At 38.8% G+C, this 17,515-nt stretch overlaps 2 protein-coding genes across 3 annotated transcripts; both read left to right on the top strand.

Annotated features, from left to right (window-relative positions):
• Window positions 1-158: 158 nt before the first annotated feature.
• On the top strand, window positions 159-6,811 carry LOC116287699 (tyrosine kinase receptor Cad96Ca). Of its 2 annotated transcripts, XM_089040657.1 has the most exons (13): window positions 159-790; window positions 1,433-1,489; window positions 1,628-1,684; window positions 2,024-2,150; window positions 2,660-2,907; window positions 3,039-3,223; window positions 3,499-3,579; window positions 3,795-3,908; window positions 4,094-4,308; window positions 5,156-5,196; window positions 5,305-5,401; window positions 5,894-6,041; window positions 6,685-6,811. In XM_089040657.1, the coding sequence occupies exons 1-13, from the start codon at window positions 451-453 to the stop codon at window positions 6,712-6,714; spliced, it is 1,740 nt and encodes a 579-aa protein (XP_088896783.1). In that variant the 5' UTR covers window positions 159-450; the 3' UTR covers window positions 6,715-6,811. The 2 variants fall into 2 exon arrangements, with proteins under 2 accessions (XP_088896783.1, XP_088896782.1); XM_089040656.1 differs by lacking the exon at window positions 6,685-6,811 and having other exon boundaries at window positions 5,894-6,660.
• Window positions 6,812-7,746: 935 nt separating this feature from the next.
• Window positions 7,747-17,511, top strand: LOC116287697 (uncharacterized). Its single transcript, XM_089024015.1, has 14 exons — window positions 7,747-8,099; window positions 9,037-9,477; window positions 9,887-10,015; window positions 11,271-11,515; window positions 11,596-11,689; window positions 12,084-12,272; window positions 12,885-13,226; window positions 13,504-13,551; window positions 13,807-13,948; window positions 14,211-14,467; window positions 14,719-14,995; window positions 15,425-15,465; window positions 15,914-16,010; window positions 16,840-17,511. Exons 2-14 carry the CDS (start codon window positions 9,387-9,389, stop codon window positions 17,048-17,050), a joined length of 2,163 nt encoding a protein of 720 aa, XP_088880141.1. The 5' UTR covers window positions 7,747-8,099; window positions 9,037-9,386; the 3' UTR covers window positions 17,051-17,511.
• The last annotated feature ends 4 nt before the right edge of the window (window positions 17,512-17,515 follow it).

Genomic DNA, 17,515 nt, shown 5'->3' with positions numbered 1-17,515 from the left:
ATACAGCATGCGCAAATTGGTGTAGACCACGTTCTAAAAATGCAGTCTACTGGGAGCTTGAGACAAATACTACATTCTCTTTTGGGTTCACACTTTATCAGGTTCTTATTTCATTCCTTTGTTATTTACAGCCTCTGATTGGATTATTTGTAGCCATTATGAGAGCTCCCGCTAGTTTTTGAATATATTAAGTTTTCAAAATCAAATTGGCTTAGACAGTTCAATCCAACTCATCTCTCTTTTCTACCAACGAATGCACGTCTAAGTCCATGAATTCAGCTGTGCTAGCAATTGCTGATTCAAGAGCTAAGTCGAAATAACCAAAAATTGAAAGGTTGACTAAGTTTGGAAGTACTGAGAGGTAAGATTTATAGAATGAGGTGTGTATCGGGAAAAAACCGTGGAAATAAGCAGAATCAGCAAGAAGGATTTTTGTATTGAAGGTGTACCATGCTAGACAACATCGTGATGTTTCTAATGGTCTTCACTATCACATCAACGAGGAGCGCCGGGTTTCAGGGTAGCGGTGGCGGTAGCGGTTGCATCCTTCGGTACTGTCGAGTAAGCCTGTGGTCCCCATGGACTAAGTGTTCAACTAGCTGTGGATATGCAGGAATAACCTACCGTACAAGATATAGAGTAGTCAAAGAAAAGTGTGGGGGATACTGTCAATATAGATTTAGCGAAACTAAAAGCTGTAACGTACATGTTTGTGGTGCAAGAGGATTACCCGCGGTTGGGTATTGCATCTGCTATCCTGGTTATGCTGGTGCTTGTTGTCAGGAGAACGGTGAGTTGTGATTATAATGATGATCATTATGCATGGTGATACTGATACAATTCTTGGAATAAAGCACCACATGACTCAAATTCCATTGAAGTGTAGATAGAAAAGAAACAGCCGCCACGTTGGTTGATCTAACAAGAGAAGCTAATGAGGAATGCTTTGTTATCGACAACCAAGATGGCGGCTATGATGTAACATACACCCCAAGAATATGATGACGAAGATAATTGTATATGTTGATGGTAATACATAATAGTACTAATGATTCCATTGATGCATGAACATCATGATGAAGATGAAAATTATAGATGAGGATGATTCTTATGCGGATAAGAATACATGCATGATGGTGATGATAAAGATACATAATAATGATGTTGATACATGATGATAATGGTTTTTTTATGACTGATACATGATGGTACTGATGATGATCGCCTAAAGGTTCGCCAAAATACTCCGTGATTCGTAAAAATACACAGCCGTATCAGATTCTTAAAGCCGACTGATAACCCTCTAATAATTGAGCAGTATACGTATTTCTTTGTTTATCAGAAAAGCTACAGATCTTGTTGTGTTTTTTTTTTTTTTTTTTCTTTTAATGTTACTTTTTTTGTTTATTTGTTTTGTTTTCGACATTTGAAGTCAATTCAACTACCGTCAGACCCAACAAAACTAACACAAGCAAAGATCAATCTAAAAGTAAGTACAGGGCTCCTGCTATACGTATTTCTCTTTTTATCAGAAAAGCTAGAGATCTAGTTATTCCAGAGTAAATAAGTTTTTTTTTCCTTAATATTACTGGTTTTGTTTGTTTGTTTTTGTTTTCGACATTTGAAGTCAATTCAACTACCGTCGCACCCAACACAACCAACACAGACAAAGACCAATCTAAAAGTAAGTACAGGTCTCCCGCTCTTTTAATGTTGTTGCGCAGTCATGCAAAGTTTGGTTCTCCCTTGAGCATTTCCGAACACAGTAGCAATTCCTGAGCAGAACATTCAAACAGCTCACGCCTGCAGCGTTGAAGACATACTTTAAAACAATCACAACGCGCAAGATCATTGTTTATCTAATCAAAATGCTTGTTACCGGCACGGCACGGCACGGCACGGCACGGCACGGCACGGCACAGCAAGTCCGTTTTTCAAAATCATATCAAATCTGTTCGAAGTAGGACACTAGTTAAAGAGCGAGGCTCGAGATGTTAATCTTTAAATTATTTACCTCTCTTAGAGCTCGATGCTGCCGCGAAAGCTGGTCTTGGTGTTGGAATCTTCATTCTTGTTTTCTGTGTCGTGGTGGTTTTTGCTCTAAGTCCATATAAAAGAAGGAATCGTAATCCAGAAGATATGAGAAGAAAGTAAGTACACATAGCACGAAACTCTGGTGAAGAAACACCTTTACCTTGGGTGTAACAATTTCTCCTTTCAGACCTCGTGTCATTTTCTTGAGTATCATTGAATATGGATGCAACTCAAACAAAGAATCTTGTTCTCAAGAGAATGACACGGGGTCTTGCATGAGAAAACATCACGCTGAAGCTGAAGAGGCGTATTCTATTTTATTTAGCTAGCAGTATTCAGGGATGGACCCAGTATTTTACAAGGGGTGGGGGGGGGGGTGGATAATCTTATTAAAAGCTCTCCTTGAAGTTACTTAAGAACAAAGAATCTAAATCAAATTGCGAGACAAGCTGCAGCAATTGTTTGCGTCTCCGTTGCATTGTGTAAACACTCATGCAACTTGTGTCGCAACGCTGTTGCGAGGACACAAGTTGCATAGAAAATTGCTCCGTGTAATCGCGCCTTTATTCTTAATGGTCTCGAATGGGAAAACATTACGCCCGAGCGAAGGGGGTCTATTTCACAGCAGACCAAAAAGGATGAAAGATGACGAACCAAAGCCAGTCATCGAGATGAAAGATGAATGGGAAGTGGATTCTAAGCACGTGATATTCCTGGAAGAACTCGGAAAAGGAGCATTTGGTAAAGTGTACAAGGCAATCTTAAAGATACCGGAAGACGAGGAGAGAGTAAAAGCAAAGCTAAAAACGATATATTTCAAGCCAATTAGGGAAAGAACGAATGAACTTATAGTCGCGGCCAAGACGTTGCACGGTGCGTATGTCGTTTTTGTATTGCGTAATGAGACAATGAACTCCGCTGTGTCTAATCTCCGCTACATGGGTAGATCTGAATTGCTTTTTTTAGTACTAGTATTTTTCCACATTTATTTCTTCTTTCCTTAGATACGGCAGATTCAGGTGAAAAGCAAGAGCTCCTGAAAGAAATCAACCTCATGAAGAAACTTGGTTCTCATCGGAATATCGTCAACTTTCTGTTCTGCTGTACCACGAGTGAACCAAACTTTCTTGTAGTGGAGTTCTTGCCGAAGGGAGATTTGCTAAAGTACTTGAGAACTAACAGACATAGGGTAAGTGGTTTTAGTTATATATCACAAGCAACTATCCTCAAAATGTGGCGAAATTAATAAGCCTCTTTTACCTTGGGCCCATTTCAGACCACGTGTCATTCCGTAGAGTATCATTTTTTCGTTTAACGGTTGTACATGAAAAGACACATGAAAATGGATACAGCTCAAACTAAGAATCTTATTCTCGAGAGAAAGACACGTGGTCTAAAATGGGAAAACATTACGCCCAGGGTAAAGAGGTATATTTAAAATGTTTTCCATCTGCTGTTTAACAGGTCAGCGGTTTTGAGGGCAAAGCAACTGCGCCTGCGTATTTACACGTGAAAGCTGTCCTGAATGCTGCTCCTGAAACAGAGGTAAAAAAAGTTAAAAAATAATGGGATTAACAGCGGTTCCACCGAATTCAATTGAAATTTAAAAGTTGATTTTTTTTTTTTCGTTTTTTTTTTTTGTTTTTTTTTTTTTGTTTCTTTTCGGGAAAGGTGGAAAAGTGGAAGACCCCGAGAGAAACTCTGGACGCATAATCTTGTTATTTTGTATTTTCTTAGGAATTTATTGTTACTTTCAATAGATGCAGTCTCGCTATGTAAACGCTCCAAGAATGACAGAGGACGTGAAGAAGGAAGTCGATGGTCTGCTGCCAAAAGACCTGCTGTCCTTTGCCTACCAGATAGCAGCAGGCATGGTGAGATAAATATAAATAATGGATGGATGCACGGATGCACGGATGCACGGATGCACGGATGCACGGATGCACGGATGCACGGATGCACGGATGCACGGATGCACGGATGCACGGATGCACGGATGGATGTTTGGTACACCATTCCATATAAGTTTAAATCACAACCATCTTATACGAATTTCCAGGAATATCTTTCCAGCAAAGGATTTGTTCATCGTGATCTCGCCGCACGTAATGTCCTAGTGGCTGACAACAAACAAGTCAAAGTGTCTGACTTTGGATTAACACGTGACCTGTACGAGGAAAGCGTCTACCATGCTCGTGTACAGCGGAGACTACCCATCAAATGGATGTCACCAGAAGCGCTTTATGATCAGGTGTTTACAACGGAGAGTGACGTGTAAGTGTGTGATGTTCAAGACATTTGCTATACATTTTGGTTTCAGGGATATCCTTGTTTTTTCCTATGACGTTCGTATTTACATTGATAATCTAAAATAAGCAATCAGATAAATTTCTTCTTGAGAGACACTTTCGGTTTGGTTTATTTTGAGCCTTTACAAACTAAATTAAACATGGCTAGAGAATTGAAAGCAAGTGCAACCCTCGTATCGGAATACCACAAAACTGTCAGGACACGAAGTGCCAAAATTCACATTTGTTTCCAATCTTATGCTTTTTGCAACCTGAAAATGAAACGCCAGCAAAACAATGAGTGACAGAATCGTGCAGTTTGTCGCGCAGCATAACGTGCGTTGCAAGTTGCAGAGCGAAATGTTCTTTATAGGCAACGGAGAGTCACACGGGGTACTGATCATTGCGCGCAATGTTGCAGTCAATTGATGTTGCGAGCCATGACACATGACGCGATTCGTTACACGCAATGTTGCTAAAGTAGAAAACGATCCTACTTCAGCAATAGTACAATCTGCACAGGAATAGATATTGCGTTCAATAATGCATCGTGTTTTCGTCGATTTGGCACTGTGCGCAGTTCTTTTTTTCTCATTTTTAAAAAAAAATCATAAAGTACTACAAATTAGTTAAAAAGGGAGATTTCTCATTTAATTATTTCTCAAAAATCCAAGATACCTTTTGGTTTTCTATCGATGATCGAGGCGACAGAAGAAAGGTCTCAACACTTTATTTCCTTAACGTTTCTTATTCATTGTTCCTCGATGGCGATTCGATCATTTGGATAGTAGTTCCATGGTAGCAAATTTTCTAAAGTCGGTTTAAATTTTCAGATGGTCGTACGGCATAACGTTGTGGGAAATATCCACGTTAGGTAAGTCATCCCTAACATTTTCGTTCTTTTGGTGTATACAGTACGGTTATTTTTCTCCATACTATTATAAACTTGGATTGAATTTTTTACCACATATTTTGATCTAAGGAGGAGCACCATATCCTTCCATGTCTAATAAAGATCTCTTTAGAGAATTACGTAGTGGCTATAGAATGGAAAAGCCTGACATGTGCTCAGATGAAATGTAAGTATTATAATTAATTATTTATAAACGCAGAGGTAAAGGGCGGATCTAGGGGTGGTTTGGGGGGTCTGGGCCTGAACAACTTAAATGAGAAATGCGAACCTCATTTTTAGGCCATGCATCTTGATAGTATTAAAACCCCTATAGGCCGGTTTAGACGGTACGATTTTCGCCTACAACTATCGTATAGAACATGCTCGCGTCTGTCGTAGGCGAATTGTAGGCTTGATTTACACGCTACGTCTCGAGTTGTAGTATGGCGCGAGCGTGTTGTATACGATAGTTGTAGGCGAAAATCGTACCGTCTAAACCGGCCTCATAACAGACAATCACGAAAAACAGATTAATTTATATGTGTCCGGGAAGGAAGGAAGCCAAGTAAATCTGTGAAGCTTATTTCTTTCTCTTTTTCTTTTCCTTTTGGAAGTGAGAGGCAAACGTTAGTTTACCGCCATGCCATTCTGACTTTTTCCCTTTTTTTTTCGTTCAAAGTTACCAAATAATGTTACAATGTTGGCAAGAAAACCCAAGTGAGCGTCCAAAGTTCACTGACCTTCGTCAACAATTTGAAGACCTTCTCCAGGAAGATAATCCATACCTGGACTTCAGTAATCTGGACAACGACAAAGACTATTACCTGGTACCTTCATTTAACAGCGCGGTCTCAGATGAAGACAGCTCGCCATCTTCGCTTCCAGATGTTTAATCAAACATTTATGCTTGGTCAGCGGCCAAGTCACGTGATAAAAATATATAATGTTTGCGCATGCGTGTATTTAAGTATATTTTCGAAAAATTCAAGGGAGTTTAGTACGAAAAAATGCTTGTGTGCTGCACGCTCCTAGCAGATTCTTACATCCAATTAACTGCTACAGTGTGCAATGATGCAACCGTTCTTGCTTCTACTGCTGCTGTTGCATCTGCTTTGTCGTTGTGTAATGATTTGTTGAGGAAATACGATGATGCCACCATAGTTGTTTCAATTCAAATGTTGCTGCTGCTGCTGCTGCTGCTGCTGCTGTACTTTTGCAACTCTAATGTTGTTGTTGTTGCAGTGTATCATAGTTTTCGACAACAACGACGATGTCACGTTGTTAATTCTGTTATTTCATGTTCATTGATGCTATTGATATCATTGCTGATGCTACTATTGCTTCTACTGCCCATACGCAGGTGCATGTTTGGTATTATCGTGGTTATTCATGGCAATGATGTTGTACGTTTATAACCCCATTAACAAGAATAAACCCTTTAGCGAATGTGATTATCGATGAATGTTTTAGATCGTTATCAAAACCAAGTACAGGATATGATCTACTTGGGCGACAGAGTCCGGAAGACATTTTTGAAATGTCTACAAAATATCTTGGAAGCAATCTCGTTAAACTGAGATCGATATCAAAACCTTGAAAGCTGATTGGGTGAAAATATTAATTCCTATAAGTGTCTCTTCATTGGAGGCAATATTTCGATATCCATCGGCCATTTTCATTTTAGTGAGCATTGACAAGTTTCCTGGGGAAATAATAATCAGTTCACTTGAGCCTCTAATTAAAATATTTTCTCTTATTTCAAAACTATTTTTTATGAATATCAGTTGTACTTGGATCACGCACCATTTCAACTCGGATGTGAAACCTTAAATATACAATATGCGTTCGTTCGTCTACATAGTCTAGCCTAGTCTAGCTGCTCAAGGGACTAAATATAATTCTCCCAAATACAAAGCGATACTTACGTATTTTTTATAAGAGAAAAAACAAAAGTGGCAAGGAAGAAACGAAGCAACAAAAGCAGGTACAGAATTAAAAATTAGCCGAAACGTCTTATAATTTTATCTTAATTCAGACACTCAATTCAGAGACAATACATTTTTAAGGGAGCCTCGTCTTTTAAGGGAACTATCTTCCTGTTTACAGGTTTTCCTTAGTTGTAACTGTATTGATTTTTGACTGAAAACTATCAAAGTAAAGTAAGTAAAGTAACATAATCATTGAATCCTGACTGCAACCAATGGGATTTTCAAAACAATGTACTTCATCCCAAGAAAAGTTCCTCTGTCTTTGTCTCTTTCATTTTTATAATTCAGATTTAAAAAAGAGAGAGGTGTTAAAATAAGTTTTTACTTCTAATGAACTTTCAAAAGTCGGTGTTTTTTTCGGCGTATTTCAACCGTAGAAGATAAACAGCTGCATGCATTGCCATTACAACACAAAACGGTGCGATTCTGGTCGTTTTCTTATCATTATATCACCAAATTATTCCGTTTTAAAAAGGTCAAGGTTATACATAATAACCTAGACAATAAGATTGAGTGACGTTCATAGTTTTTCATAGAAAGAATTCGTATGAACCACTGAGCTTTAAATTATCAATGCATGTTCGTCATGGGTTAGTTCTCATGAACAGTGTAAACAGTCCTTATTGTGACATCACTGTTTATAAGAGGCAAAAATTAGAATAGATAAAACCGCCTTTCGTCCAAGTTTCATCAAGGTTCAATTTTAACACGAAGAAACCTTTATTTAAAATACAATAGAGCTGATTTTTTTGACTTAAATACACCATTTTTGTTTGATTTTTATAACTAACAAACACTGGTACACTGGCAGACTTAGTTTCAAAGACTTACAGCTTCGAGAGTTGGATAAAACATTGCAGTGACGACAAGCTACAAGCGAAGTTTTAACATTTTTAGGTAAGTGAATTATAAATACTAAATACTTTAATACTTAGTAAAGAATATACAATTTTTATTTGATTTTTTCCCCTTTATTCATTGCTTGTCTTTTGTTTTTGTTTTGTTTTTCGTAATGTTCACCGAAGTTTAGCTAAGTGTTTGGCGACGCTGATGCATTTTAATGGCTTGAAGTATTCTCAAAATCGCTCGTTTTCTCTCTACTTCAGTTAAAAATCCTTCTTTTTAACCTAGTGCCAGTGCTGTGATCTTTAGCTATCAAGACTTAACGGTTAACATTAGGAATAACACCAACTAAAAAAACGCATATACTGAAATAGTTCACGGCTCATGCAAGACGGTGGGTAGTTACGATTCAATAATCAATACATTTTGTAATATTATTCTAAAATAATTACGACAATTATGTAACAGTAGATCTTATCTCCAAACACTAAGGAATAGCAATACAACTGATTTAATATCTATTGCACAAGATTTTCAATTTCCTATTTAAAAAGTCAGACAAATGTAATGTGTACAATTTATGATAAATTATTTTATCACAATAATTCATCAGATTTTTTTTATTTCTCAATTTTTTCCTAATTTGTTAAGTAATTTTAACTTTATCCTATTCTTTATTGATCATTAATAGATGATTTTAGGCCAAAGGCCTTTGAATAGTTTATTTTGTATTCCTTCAACATCCAATTATCTATCGTGTCATCGTGTCGTCATCGAATACTTTCTCTTCCCCTGTGTGCGTCATTACAGTATTACGTAAAATGTCTAATGGTTAATGTGTGGGTTGGCTACGCTCTACGCTCAACAGGCTTGTTTATCTTAAAGACCGAACCCGGCTATGCTTGGGGGAGTGTTACTTTCCCTACGGACACAGATCTTGTTCAAGAACAGAGACTTAACTTTCTTCTTGATACGGATTTATTCACTTCAGCTTGGTTACAAGTATGTTGCATGATGTTGGACTTTGAACTGACCAGATTGGACTGGACTGGACTGGACTGGACTGGACTGGACTGAACTGGCGACCACTCTTCTGAATGAACAATGACGACTGCTACATAACACTTCAACTGAACTAACTCTGAGTGAGCTCGTATTTATTAAGAGCGACTGTCTGTAAAAATCGAGAATTCGCCCGACAGTTGCAAAGAATCGAATTTCTTTTCATTTCCCCAATAGAACCCCTTTGGTGAACTAGTGCTGACTAATAGTCATCGTTGTTTCACGGATTAAAGAAAATCGCTGTACCTTGAATTTTAGGTACAAGATTGCCCTGTTGATATGACTACACGATTAACCCCCCAAGGAGCAACTCTACTCGTGCTATTTGTTGCGATATCAATGAAACTCGGTGAACCTGCTTCCCTCAATGGTAAGTATACTAGGGACACGATTTTAACTGCGTGGTGTGATCTTTTATTTAAAAAGCTAAGATAATCGGACTGTTTACTCTAATAATCAAAAATGGCCGTATTTAATGGCCATTATAGTGTGTGCCCGCTGCTCATTGCGTTATATGTCTCATATGAAACCCTTTTTGGTAAACTTGGTGCTCATCTTTGGCTGAATGTGCCATAACTTTCCCCTTTTCCGCAAACATTTCTCTTTCTGTATTTTCGTTGGTTAATTTTGGGCCCCCTGTTGACGATGTTTAGTTTTTCTCGGCCAGGTATGGACACAGGTAACCCACTAATATGCAAATACAGAAGAAATAAGAAAGCAATTGAAAGGAAGTCAATAGAAAGGTACCAAAACTAACACTCTTGCTCTTTTGCAACAAGGTGACTGTGATTTTAACTCTGGTACTCTCTGCGCATGGAAACAGGAAAGGCTGGACGATTTTGATTGGTTAGTTCGGGGAGGTCCCACTCCTGATCGAGACACTGGTCCAAACGCAGGAAGTGATGGAGGTAAACCAATATACACCTAGCTACAATAACGTACTGATACCCCGGAGTTTACAAACCCGTTTTTCGACTCGGAGCTTTCGACTCTGTTGAGCTGCGCCACTGTTGTACTTGCAGTGGTGATTAGCAATGACGAGTTGTTTTTTCTTTTTCTTTTTCTTTTTCTTTTTCTTTTTCTTTTTCTTTTTTTCTTTTTTTTTTTTTTTTTCTTTTTCTTTTTCTTTTCTTTTTTTTTTTTGTCTTTTGTTGTTGTTTTGTTGTTTTGTTTTTTTTTTGTTTCTTTTTTTTTGTTGGTGTTGTTGTTGTTGTTGTTTTTCAAAAGAAATTTATTTTGTTCATCTGGCTTATTACGTCTCGATATTTACCACTATTTATCGCCAGAATCCTCTTGGAATTCTTTCTTATATAAATATGGTTTAACTCCTTTGGGAGTCGCAAGTTAAAAGATAATATACAATAGCGATATCAAGTATTGATTATGAAAGTTACTCTAGCAGTTTTCGTGATGAGTGGAAAAAAATACAAATTTGTATATTCGTACTCTAGCCCTCGTAACGTATCTTACTGTAGCCGTAACTAGGCCTTGTGGCTGGGTGAATTACTAGAAGACAATGGGAAGCCATTTTAGTGTTACTGGTGTATGTCGAACCGCGTATGTGCTGTAAGTCAGTACCGCATGTTTCCCACTCATATACGATAACCATATTCTTATGGCAAGCCATTTCAATGTTACGGCATGTCGTAGCGTGTATGTGCTGAAGTCAGTACCGCATGTTTCCCACTCATATACGATAACCATATTCTTATGGCAAGCCATTTCAAGGTTACGGCATGTCGTACCGTGTACGTGCTGTAAGTCAGTACAGTATGTTTCCCACTCATGCGATAACCATTCTTATGGGAAGCCATTACGATGTTACGGCATGTCGTACTGTGTACATGCTGTAAGTCAGTACAGTATGTTTCCCACTCATGCGATAACCATTCTTATGGGAAGCCATTACGATGTTACGGCATGTCGTACCGTGTACGTGCTGTAAGTCAGTACAGTATGTTTCCCACTCATATACGATAACCATTCTTATGGAAAGCCATTTCAACGTAACGGCATATTGTACTGTGTGCGTGCTATAAGTAATTACCGCATGTTTACTACTCCTCAACTACTCAAATATGATACACGATGAATCTTTATGGCTTTGTTATTTTCCCGGAAAGTCATTTATCACTTATAAGGAATTTTTTCGTTGTTTTCTAGGAAATTATCTATTTATTGAGTCATCGGATAAGAACCTTGGCAAGAAAGCTGTCCTGAAGCTGGAGGGACTAAACACTATAGCCGGAGGGCCAAAATGCTTTAGTTTTAAGTACTTCATGTTTGGAAGGGATATTGAGACCTTGATGGTGTTCCAAGAGAACAGACCTATATTCACTTTGAGCGGACCTCAGGGTAATCGGTGGATGAAAGCAACAGGAAGGCTCTTTCCGGCTGCACAAACCAAGGTTATTATAACTGCAGTAGAAGTTATATCATTTATTTGTCTATTAATTCGTTTACTCAATAAGTCTTGATTGCATTCCAGATCACAATACATGGTGTTGTCGGTATAGGTCCAAAAGGTGACATAGCCATTGACGAAATTGAATTCTTGTCTGATGCCAACTGTGGAAAAAATGGTAAGTGATTCTAATTTTGTTGTTGTTGTTGTTGTTTTGTTGTTGTTGTTGTTGTTGCTTTTTTTATTTCGTTGTCATTCAGTGTGTGCTTGCTTGCTTGCTTGCTTGCTTGCTTGCTTGCTTGCTTGCTTGCTTGCTTGCTTGCTTGCTTGCTTGCTTGCTTCATTGCTTGCTTGCTTCATTGCTTGCTTGCTTCATTGCTTGCTTGCTTCATTGCTTGCTTGCTTCCTTCCTTGCTTGCTTCATTGCTTCCTTCCTTGCTTCCTTCCTTGCTTCCTTCCTTGCTTCCTTCCTTGCTTCCTTCCTTGCTTCCTTCCTTGCTTCCTTCCTTCCTTCCTTTAATGGTTCAGTCGGTCAGTCGGTCAACTAACCGTTGTTTTTTGTTCATGTTTAGAAGCCAAGTGTCCACCTATACCTTCACCGTTCCAAGGCTCTTCGACCTGCGCATCACCATTTAAAAACCCAGACGAAATTTGCAAGTTTGAATGTAACGAGGGTTTCCAACTAGTTGGTCCAGAAAGGTTGAGGTGTTTACCTTTTGGAACATGGAATGACAAACCACCATTGTGCCTGAATAACCCAAGTAAGGATGTTGTTAAGTATCCTTTTTCAATGACAGGTGGTGTGCGTTACTAATACGAAGCCTGTCACCACTGTTTTTGTGGGTTTAACTCTCCTACCCACCATTACAAGCGAGTAGATCTGCTTAATTGATAGTTTCTTCTGTGCTTTGAGGGAGGAAAACCGGTAACCCATAGGAAAACCATGTACTACTTTTTCGAGGTATTCTTACAGCTCGCTAGATACACCGTGCTGACGAGGCCCAATACAGGCCGAAACAGCTGTCCACACTTTCTATTTGAGCTTGCTCATTTTACGCAACTTGAAGTTGTGAAAGGTCCATTGGCCCTCATCTTCAGTCGTTTCATATAAGGCTCGTAATTTACCTATTACGCATGTTCTCATACGATTTTCGAGTCCATCCCACACGGCTTACAGCCTCATCTACCATAGAAAAACCCTTGAAACAAGGGAGATACCTACCATAATTCTGCTCACATGTAACGCCGTGTCCAGGAATAGAACCTGATATTCAAAACATGAGATGCGAGTGCACTACCGCAATGCCATTCCTGATTCCCATCGCATCGTTACTTTGGTCACTGAGTTTCTCTTATCTATCATGATTTTACAGTTAAACTTCGATTGGCAGGACTCGGACCTGAAAGGCCGAATGCTGGTCGGGTTGAGATACAAGTGGGTGACACGTGGGGCTCTATTTGCAGAGACAAATGGACGCAAGTGAATTCTGAACTCGTGTGTCGAACTCTAGGGTACAAGAAGCCAATTGCGACTTACATTGATGTTTCAACTCTTAAATCGCCAACCGGAAATTTACCAATATGGCTTGATAATGTTGTTTGTGATAAAGGAGCCCAAAATCCTCTAGAGGACTGTCGACATAATGGATTTGGTATACATAATTGCGATGTTGAAGGGCATTCTCAAGATGTTGCTATCGAGTGTAGAAATCAAAGTACGTATGATTGGTTTATAGCTTGCCTGCTTGCCTGCTTGCCTGCTTGCCTGCTTGCTGCCTGCTTGCCTGCTTGCCTGCTTGCCTGCTTGCCTGCTTGCCTGCTTGCCTGCTTGCCTGCTTGCCTGCTTGCCTGCTTGCCTGCTTGCCTGCTTGCCTGCTTGCCTGCTTGCCTGCTTGCCTTGCCTGCTTGCCTGCTTGCCTGCTTGCCTGCTTGCCTGCTTGCCTGCTAAACATACAATTCGACTATTAAATAATTCTGATGGTTCAACCGCAGCTTCCCCTCCAATTGCAAGTGTTCCAGCCACGACTGAAAGCACAAAGAGTAAGTTTGTTTTTTGTGATTACGGTAAATGAATTATCACAGTAAATCAAATGCTAGAAAGAAACAATACTCAAGGGTAGGATTAGATCTTGGAGATGGTGTGGGTGCTGATGATGTTAATTTTTGTCCATCCTAAACAGCGCGTGTCCTCTTTTCAGCAAGGGCAGCCACTGTTGTCGTTTTGTTGCGGTGGTTGTGGTGGCGGTGGTGGTGGTGTGATATGTTATATATCAATTACTTTTTTCCACCCTACAGAGGTGGCGTTCCCCCTCTCAGCAAAAATAGCTACTGGTGTTGGTTCCCTTGTTCTTGTCCTCATCATCGTACTTGTCGTGGTGTGCTGCATAAGAAGAAAGAAAAGAAGAAAATCAAAAGATGGAGAAAACCCACAGCATGTGTAAGTATACAAGAATTAATACCCCCCTCCCTCGATTGCTTCTCAGTCCCGCTCTAACAATCTGCACTCGTACGAAGAAGTAGAAAACCTGTGCGAGTGCTACAACGCGTAGCGGATGGTTTAGCCAATCTCCAAGTGTTTTACAACTGCGAAAAGTACAGCAATCAAGTTTTTTTTAAATCTTTCTTGTAACTGAAAGGGGTTACCCTGTGTAATGAAGGTGTCACTCGTTCATTAATTCTTATGTCTCTTGTTTTCCTAGAGTTGTATTTTCTAAAGATATGGAAGCGGAAACAGAAGATCAAGAAGACAAGCCAAGTGACCCTTGGGAGGTGAATCCAAAATATATCACATTCATGGAAGAACTGGGACAAGGAGCATTTGGTAAGGTGTTCAAGGCCATCTACCAAGAACCACCCCCTAAAGAAGAACAAATTATCATGGCAAAGCTGATGGGAACGCCAGAATTAATCAAGAACAACAGACCAAAGAAGATGGTAGCTGTTAAAACATTGCATGGTGAGTTCACGAGTATTAAATGGTTCAAAATATTCTAGATATGGTATCTCAATAGTGTGGATTGAGAGGGGAAACTTCAGCGAAGAAACGTCCTGTGCAAGTAAATTATTCTCTCTATTTCTGATGGAGTTACCGTAAATTTGCATGGCGGGAATCGTGATATGATTGCGCTACGATGGTGATACGATGATGATAAACGTACTTCCATTTTCAAAGGCATTTTTTCTGTAATGAAACTATGTATTTGTTAGACAACATTCTCATTCTCAGATTGAAGACTTTTTCAGACGGTAATTTGTATCATATTTTCCAGGAATATCTGTCCAGCAAAGGATTCGTTCATCGTGATCTCGCCGCTCGTAATGTCCTAGTGGCTGACAACAAACAAGTCAAAGTGTCTGACTTTGGACTAACACGTGACCTGTACGAGGAGAGCGCCTATCATGCTCGTGTACAGCGGAGACTACCCATCAAATGGATGTCACCAGAAGCGATCTATGATCAGGTGTTTACCACTGAGAGTGACGTGTAAGTAAGATATATAAATTTGGAAATGGAAAACGACCACGTGTGCTATTGGTGTAGTTATGAAGCACGCGGGGATTGGGAGAACATGAGAGAAGTGGTTCTCGACAGTTTAGTCGAGTGTTCCGCTTTCTCCAAGTGCTTTATAACTACACAGCACAGCAAGCAGCTTTTTATTTTATTTTATTTTTCATAAAATACAAATTAGAGTAAGCGTTATTTTGGATACGCATGACAAAATAGAAAGTGCGCTTGCGTGCTATAAGCTTTCATAATGCACGCGCTCCCATCCAATCAGAACGCGAGATTTATAACAGGTATTTATTTTGCGCAAGTTTATTTTTATGTTTCCAAAATAATGGCTACTCTTATTTGTACTTTTATTACTTAGAATTTAATTTTATAGCATTCCTATTTTTCTTTTCTTCTTAGCTGGGCTTACGGAGTAGTGTTATGGGAGATATCAACATTAGGTATGTAATTTAATCATTGGCCAAAACACTACGAGTTGCCACTTTTATATCCTATTCGACAGGGCAGAAAAACGACAAGCCCGCTACTTTCACGATTTTTTTTATTTAACTGAGTTTAATACTCCAAATTTTTAAGCGTTTCATTTGTGTCACTGCTGCTCGGAAGTTGTGACAAAATTTTGTCGAATTAGAGTAAATCTACTTATTAGTATTCACGAAAATGTCAGTTTTTCTGCTGATCAAAATATCACATCTCCCAAAGTACACGGCTTTATATCTCAAATACACGTTCAATAAATTTTGGTCGCATTTGATATTTTGCTATTTGACTCCAAAAGAGCGTGTTTACAAAATATTGAGCTTAAATGTGTAAAGCTGTCCTTATGACGAAAGGCCAAAAACCGTTTTTCTGCCCTGTCATCCTATTCATTTATTTGAGTTTGTTTAGGTGGTGCTCCATATCCGTCCATGTTTACACGTGACCTCACGAAACAGTTGCGCAATGGTTACAGAATGGAAAAACCTGATATGTGTTCAGATGAAGTGTGAGTGTTGCAATCAACCTCTTTACCTTGGGCGTAATTTTTTCCCATTTCAGGACATTCGCTTGAAAATGCGATTACTTATTTGAAGTCGTATATCAATATTCATGTAATACTGTAGTGAATGAAGGTCTGAAATGGGCAAAACATGTTGCCCAAGCTAAAAGAAGTCTATACCCTTTTGTCTTACTCTCTCTCTCTCTCTCTCTCTCTCTCTCTCTCTCTCTCTCTCTCTCTCTCTCTCTCTTTCTCTTTCTCTCTCTCTCTCTCTCTTGCTTCTTCAATCTTTCATATATTTGCCATTTACTTGCAATTGATTCGATGTCAAAGAAAACTTAGTAGAGTTTAAAATAATTAAAATATTTTGAATGATCTGACGTAACCCTAACTGCAGTGTATAGTATTCGAGGCTTATTGATTAGCAGTGATGTTGCACGCTGCAGTTGTGTCCAATATAAGACACAGTACGGTACGGCACCGTTTCCCAGTCAAATACTAAAAGATCTGTTTAATAAACTCGTTTAATAAAACTGTGTTTTATCAGGATTTAAAAACATTATAGACCTAGCTGATAAAACACGATCTGCGAGTTTATTGAACGGCTTAAAAAACTGATGGTATATGTTCTCATAGTGTACTGAATTCTTTACGAAATGAACCATGTTTGATAGAGAAAATCCAAGTTCAAGTTATGCAAATGAAGACGAATCTCTATCAGATATAAAACCTCCTTCACGGTCATGATTTCTATCGTGTTTCCTTCATGAATTATTAATGGTTTTTAAACTGCTCTTCGTACCCACTCACGTGAACTTGTGCTTTATTTATCCAGTTATCAAGTTATGATCCAGTGTTGGCAAGATGTCCCAACCAATCGACCATCATTCAAAGAACTTCGGCAACGATTTGAGGAACTATTATTAGCAGACAATCCGTACCTGGACTTCAGTAATCTGGACAGTAACAAAGACTATTACATGGTACCTTCCTACAACAGCGCTGAAGATGAAAACTCTGCCACTTGCATTATACAAGTTACATAAGACGAGTGAAATAGAGGAGGTCACAGGTGCTTGGGACAGCGTTTTTCGTTTTATATTTTTATATTCAGTAATGGCGGCCAAAATTAGGGAATTAGATACATATATGCGCATGTGTCAGATCACTCACGAAAACTAACATGGCGGCCATAAAAAGTTTAAGGGCAAATACCAAAAAAGTCCTTTACGAATAGAAAACTTTGTCTGTCCTTAAAAAAATGAGCTTAACCCATAAAGTTGGGAATTCAAAGTCATTTTAAAGAAAATGTACGCCCGCGATTATATGAACACCGCTGACTCTCCCCAGGCCTGCTCGTTCGAGTAACACCAAATTTCATTGGCGACAAATGCACTACACAATCCCAAGACATCAATGAACGGTAACACTATTATTATATTAGGCTTGTTTTTATTAGATATATAAATAATTTATACATAACTCGAATAAATATTTACGAAAAATATTTA

This window comes from Actinia tenebrosa, unplaced genomic scaffold, assembly GCF_029948245.1.
Source record: "Actinia tenebrosa isolate PJP-AT-01 unplaced genomic scaffold, QUT_ActTen_1.0 PGA_scaffold8__29_contigs__length_14323225, whole genome shotgun sequence".
Classification (NCBI taxonomy): Eukaryota; Metazoa; Cnidaria; class Anthozoa; order Actiniaria; family Actiniidae; genus Actinia; species Actinia tenebrosa.
Note: the sequence above shows the minus strand (reverse complement) of the source record. Positions and strands in the feature narration are given on the sequence as shown.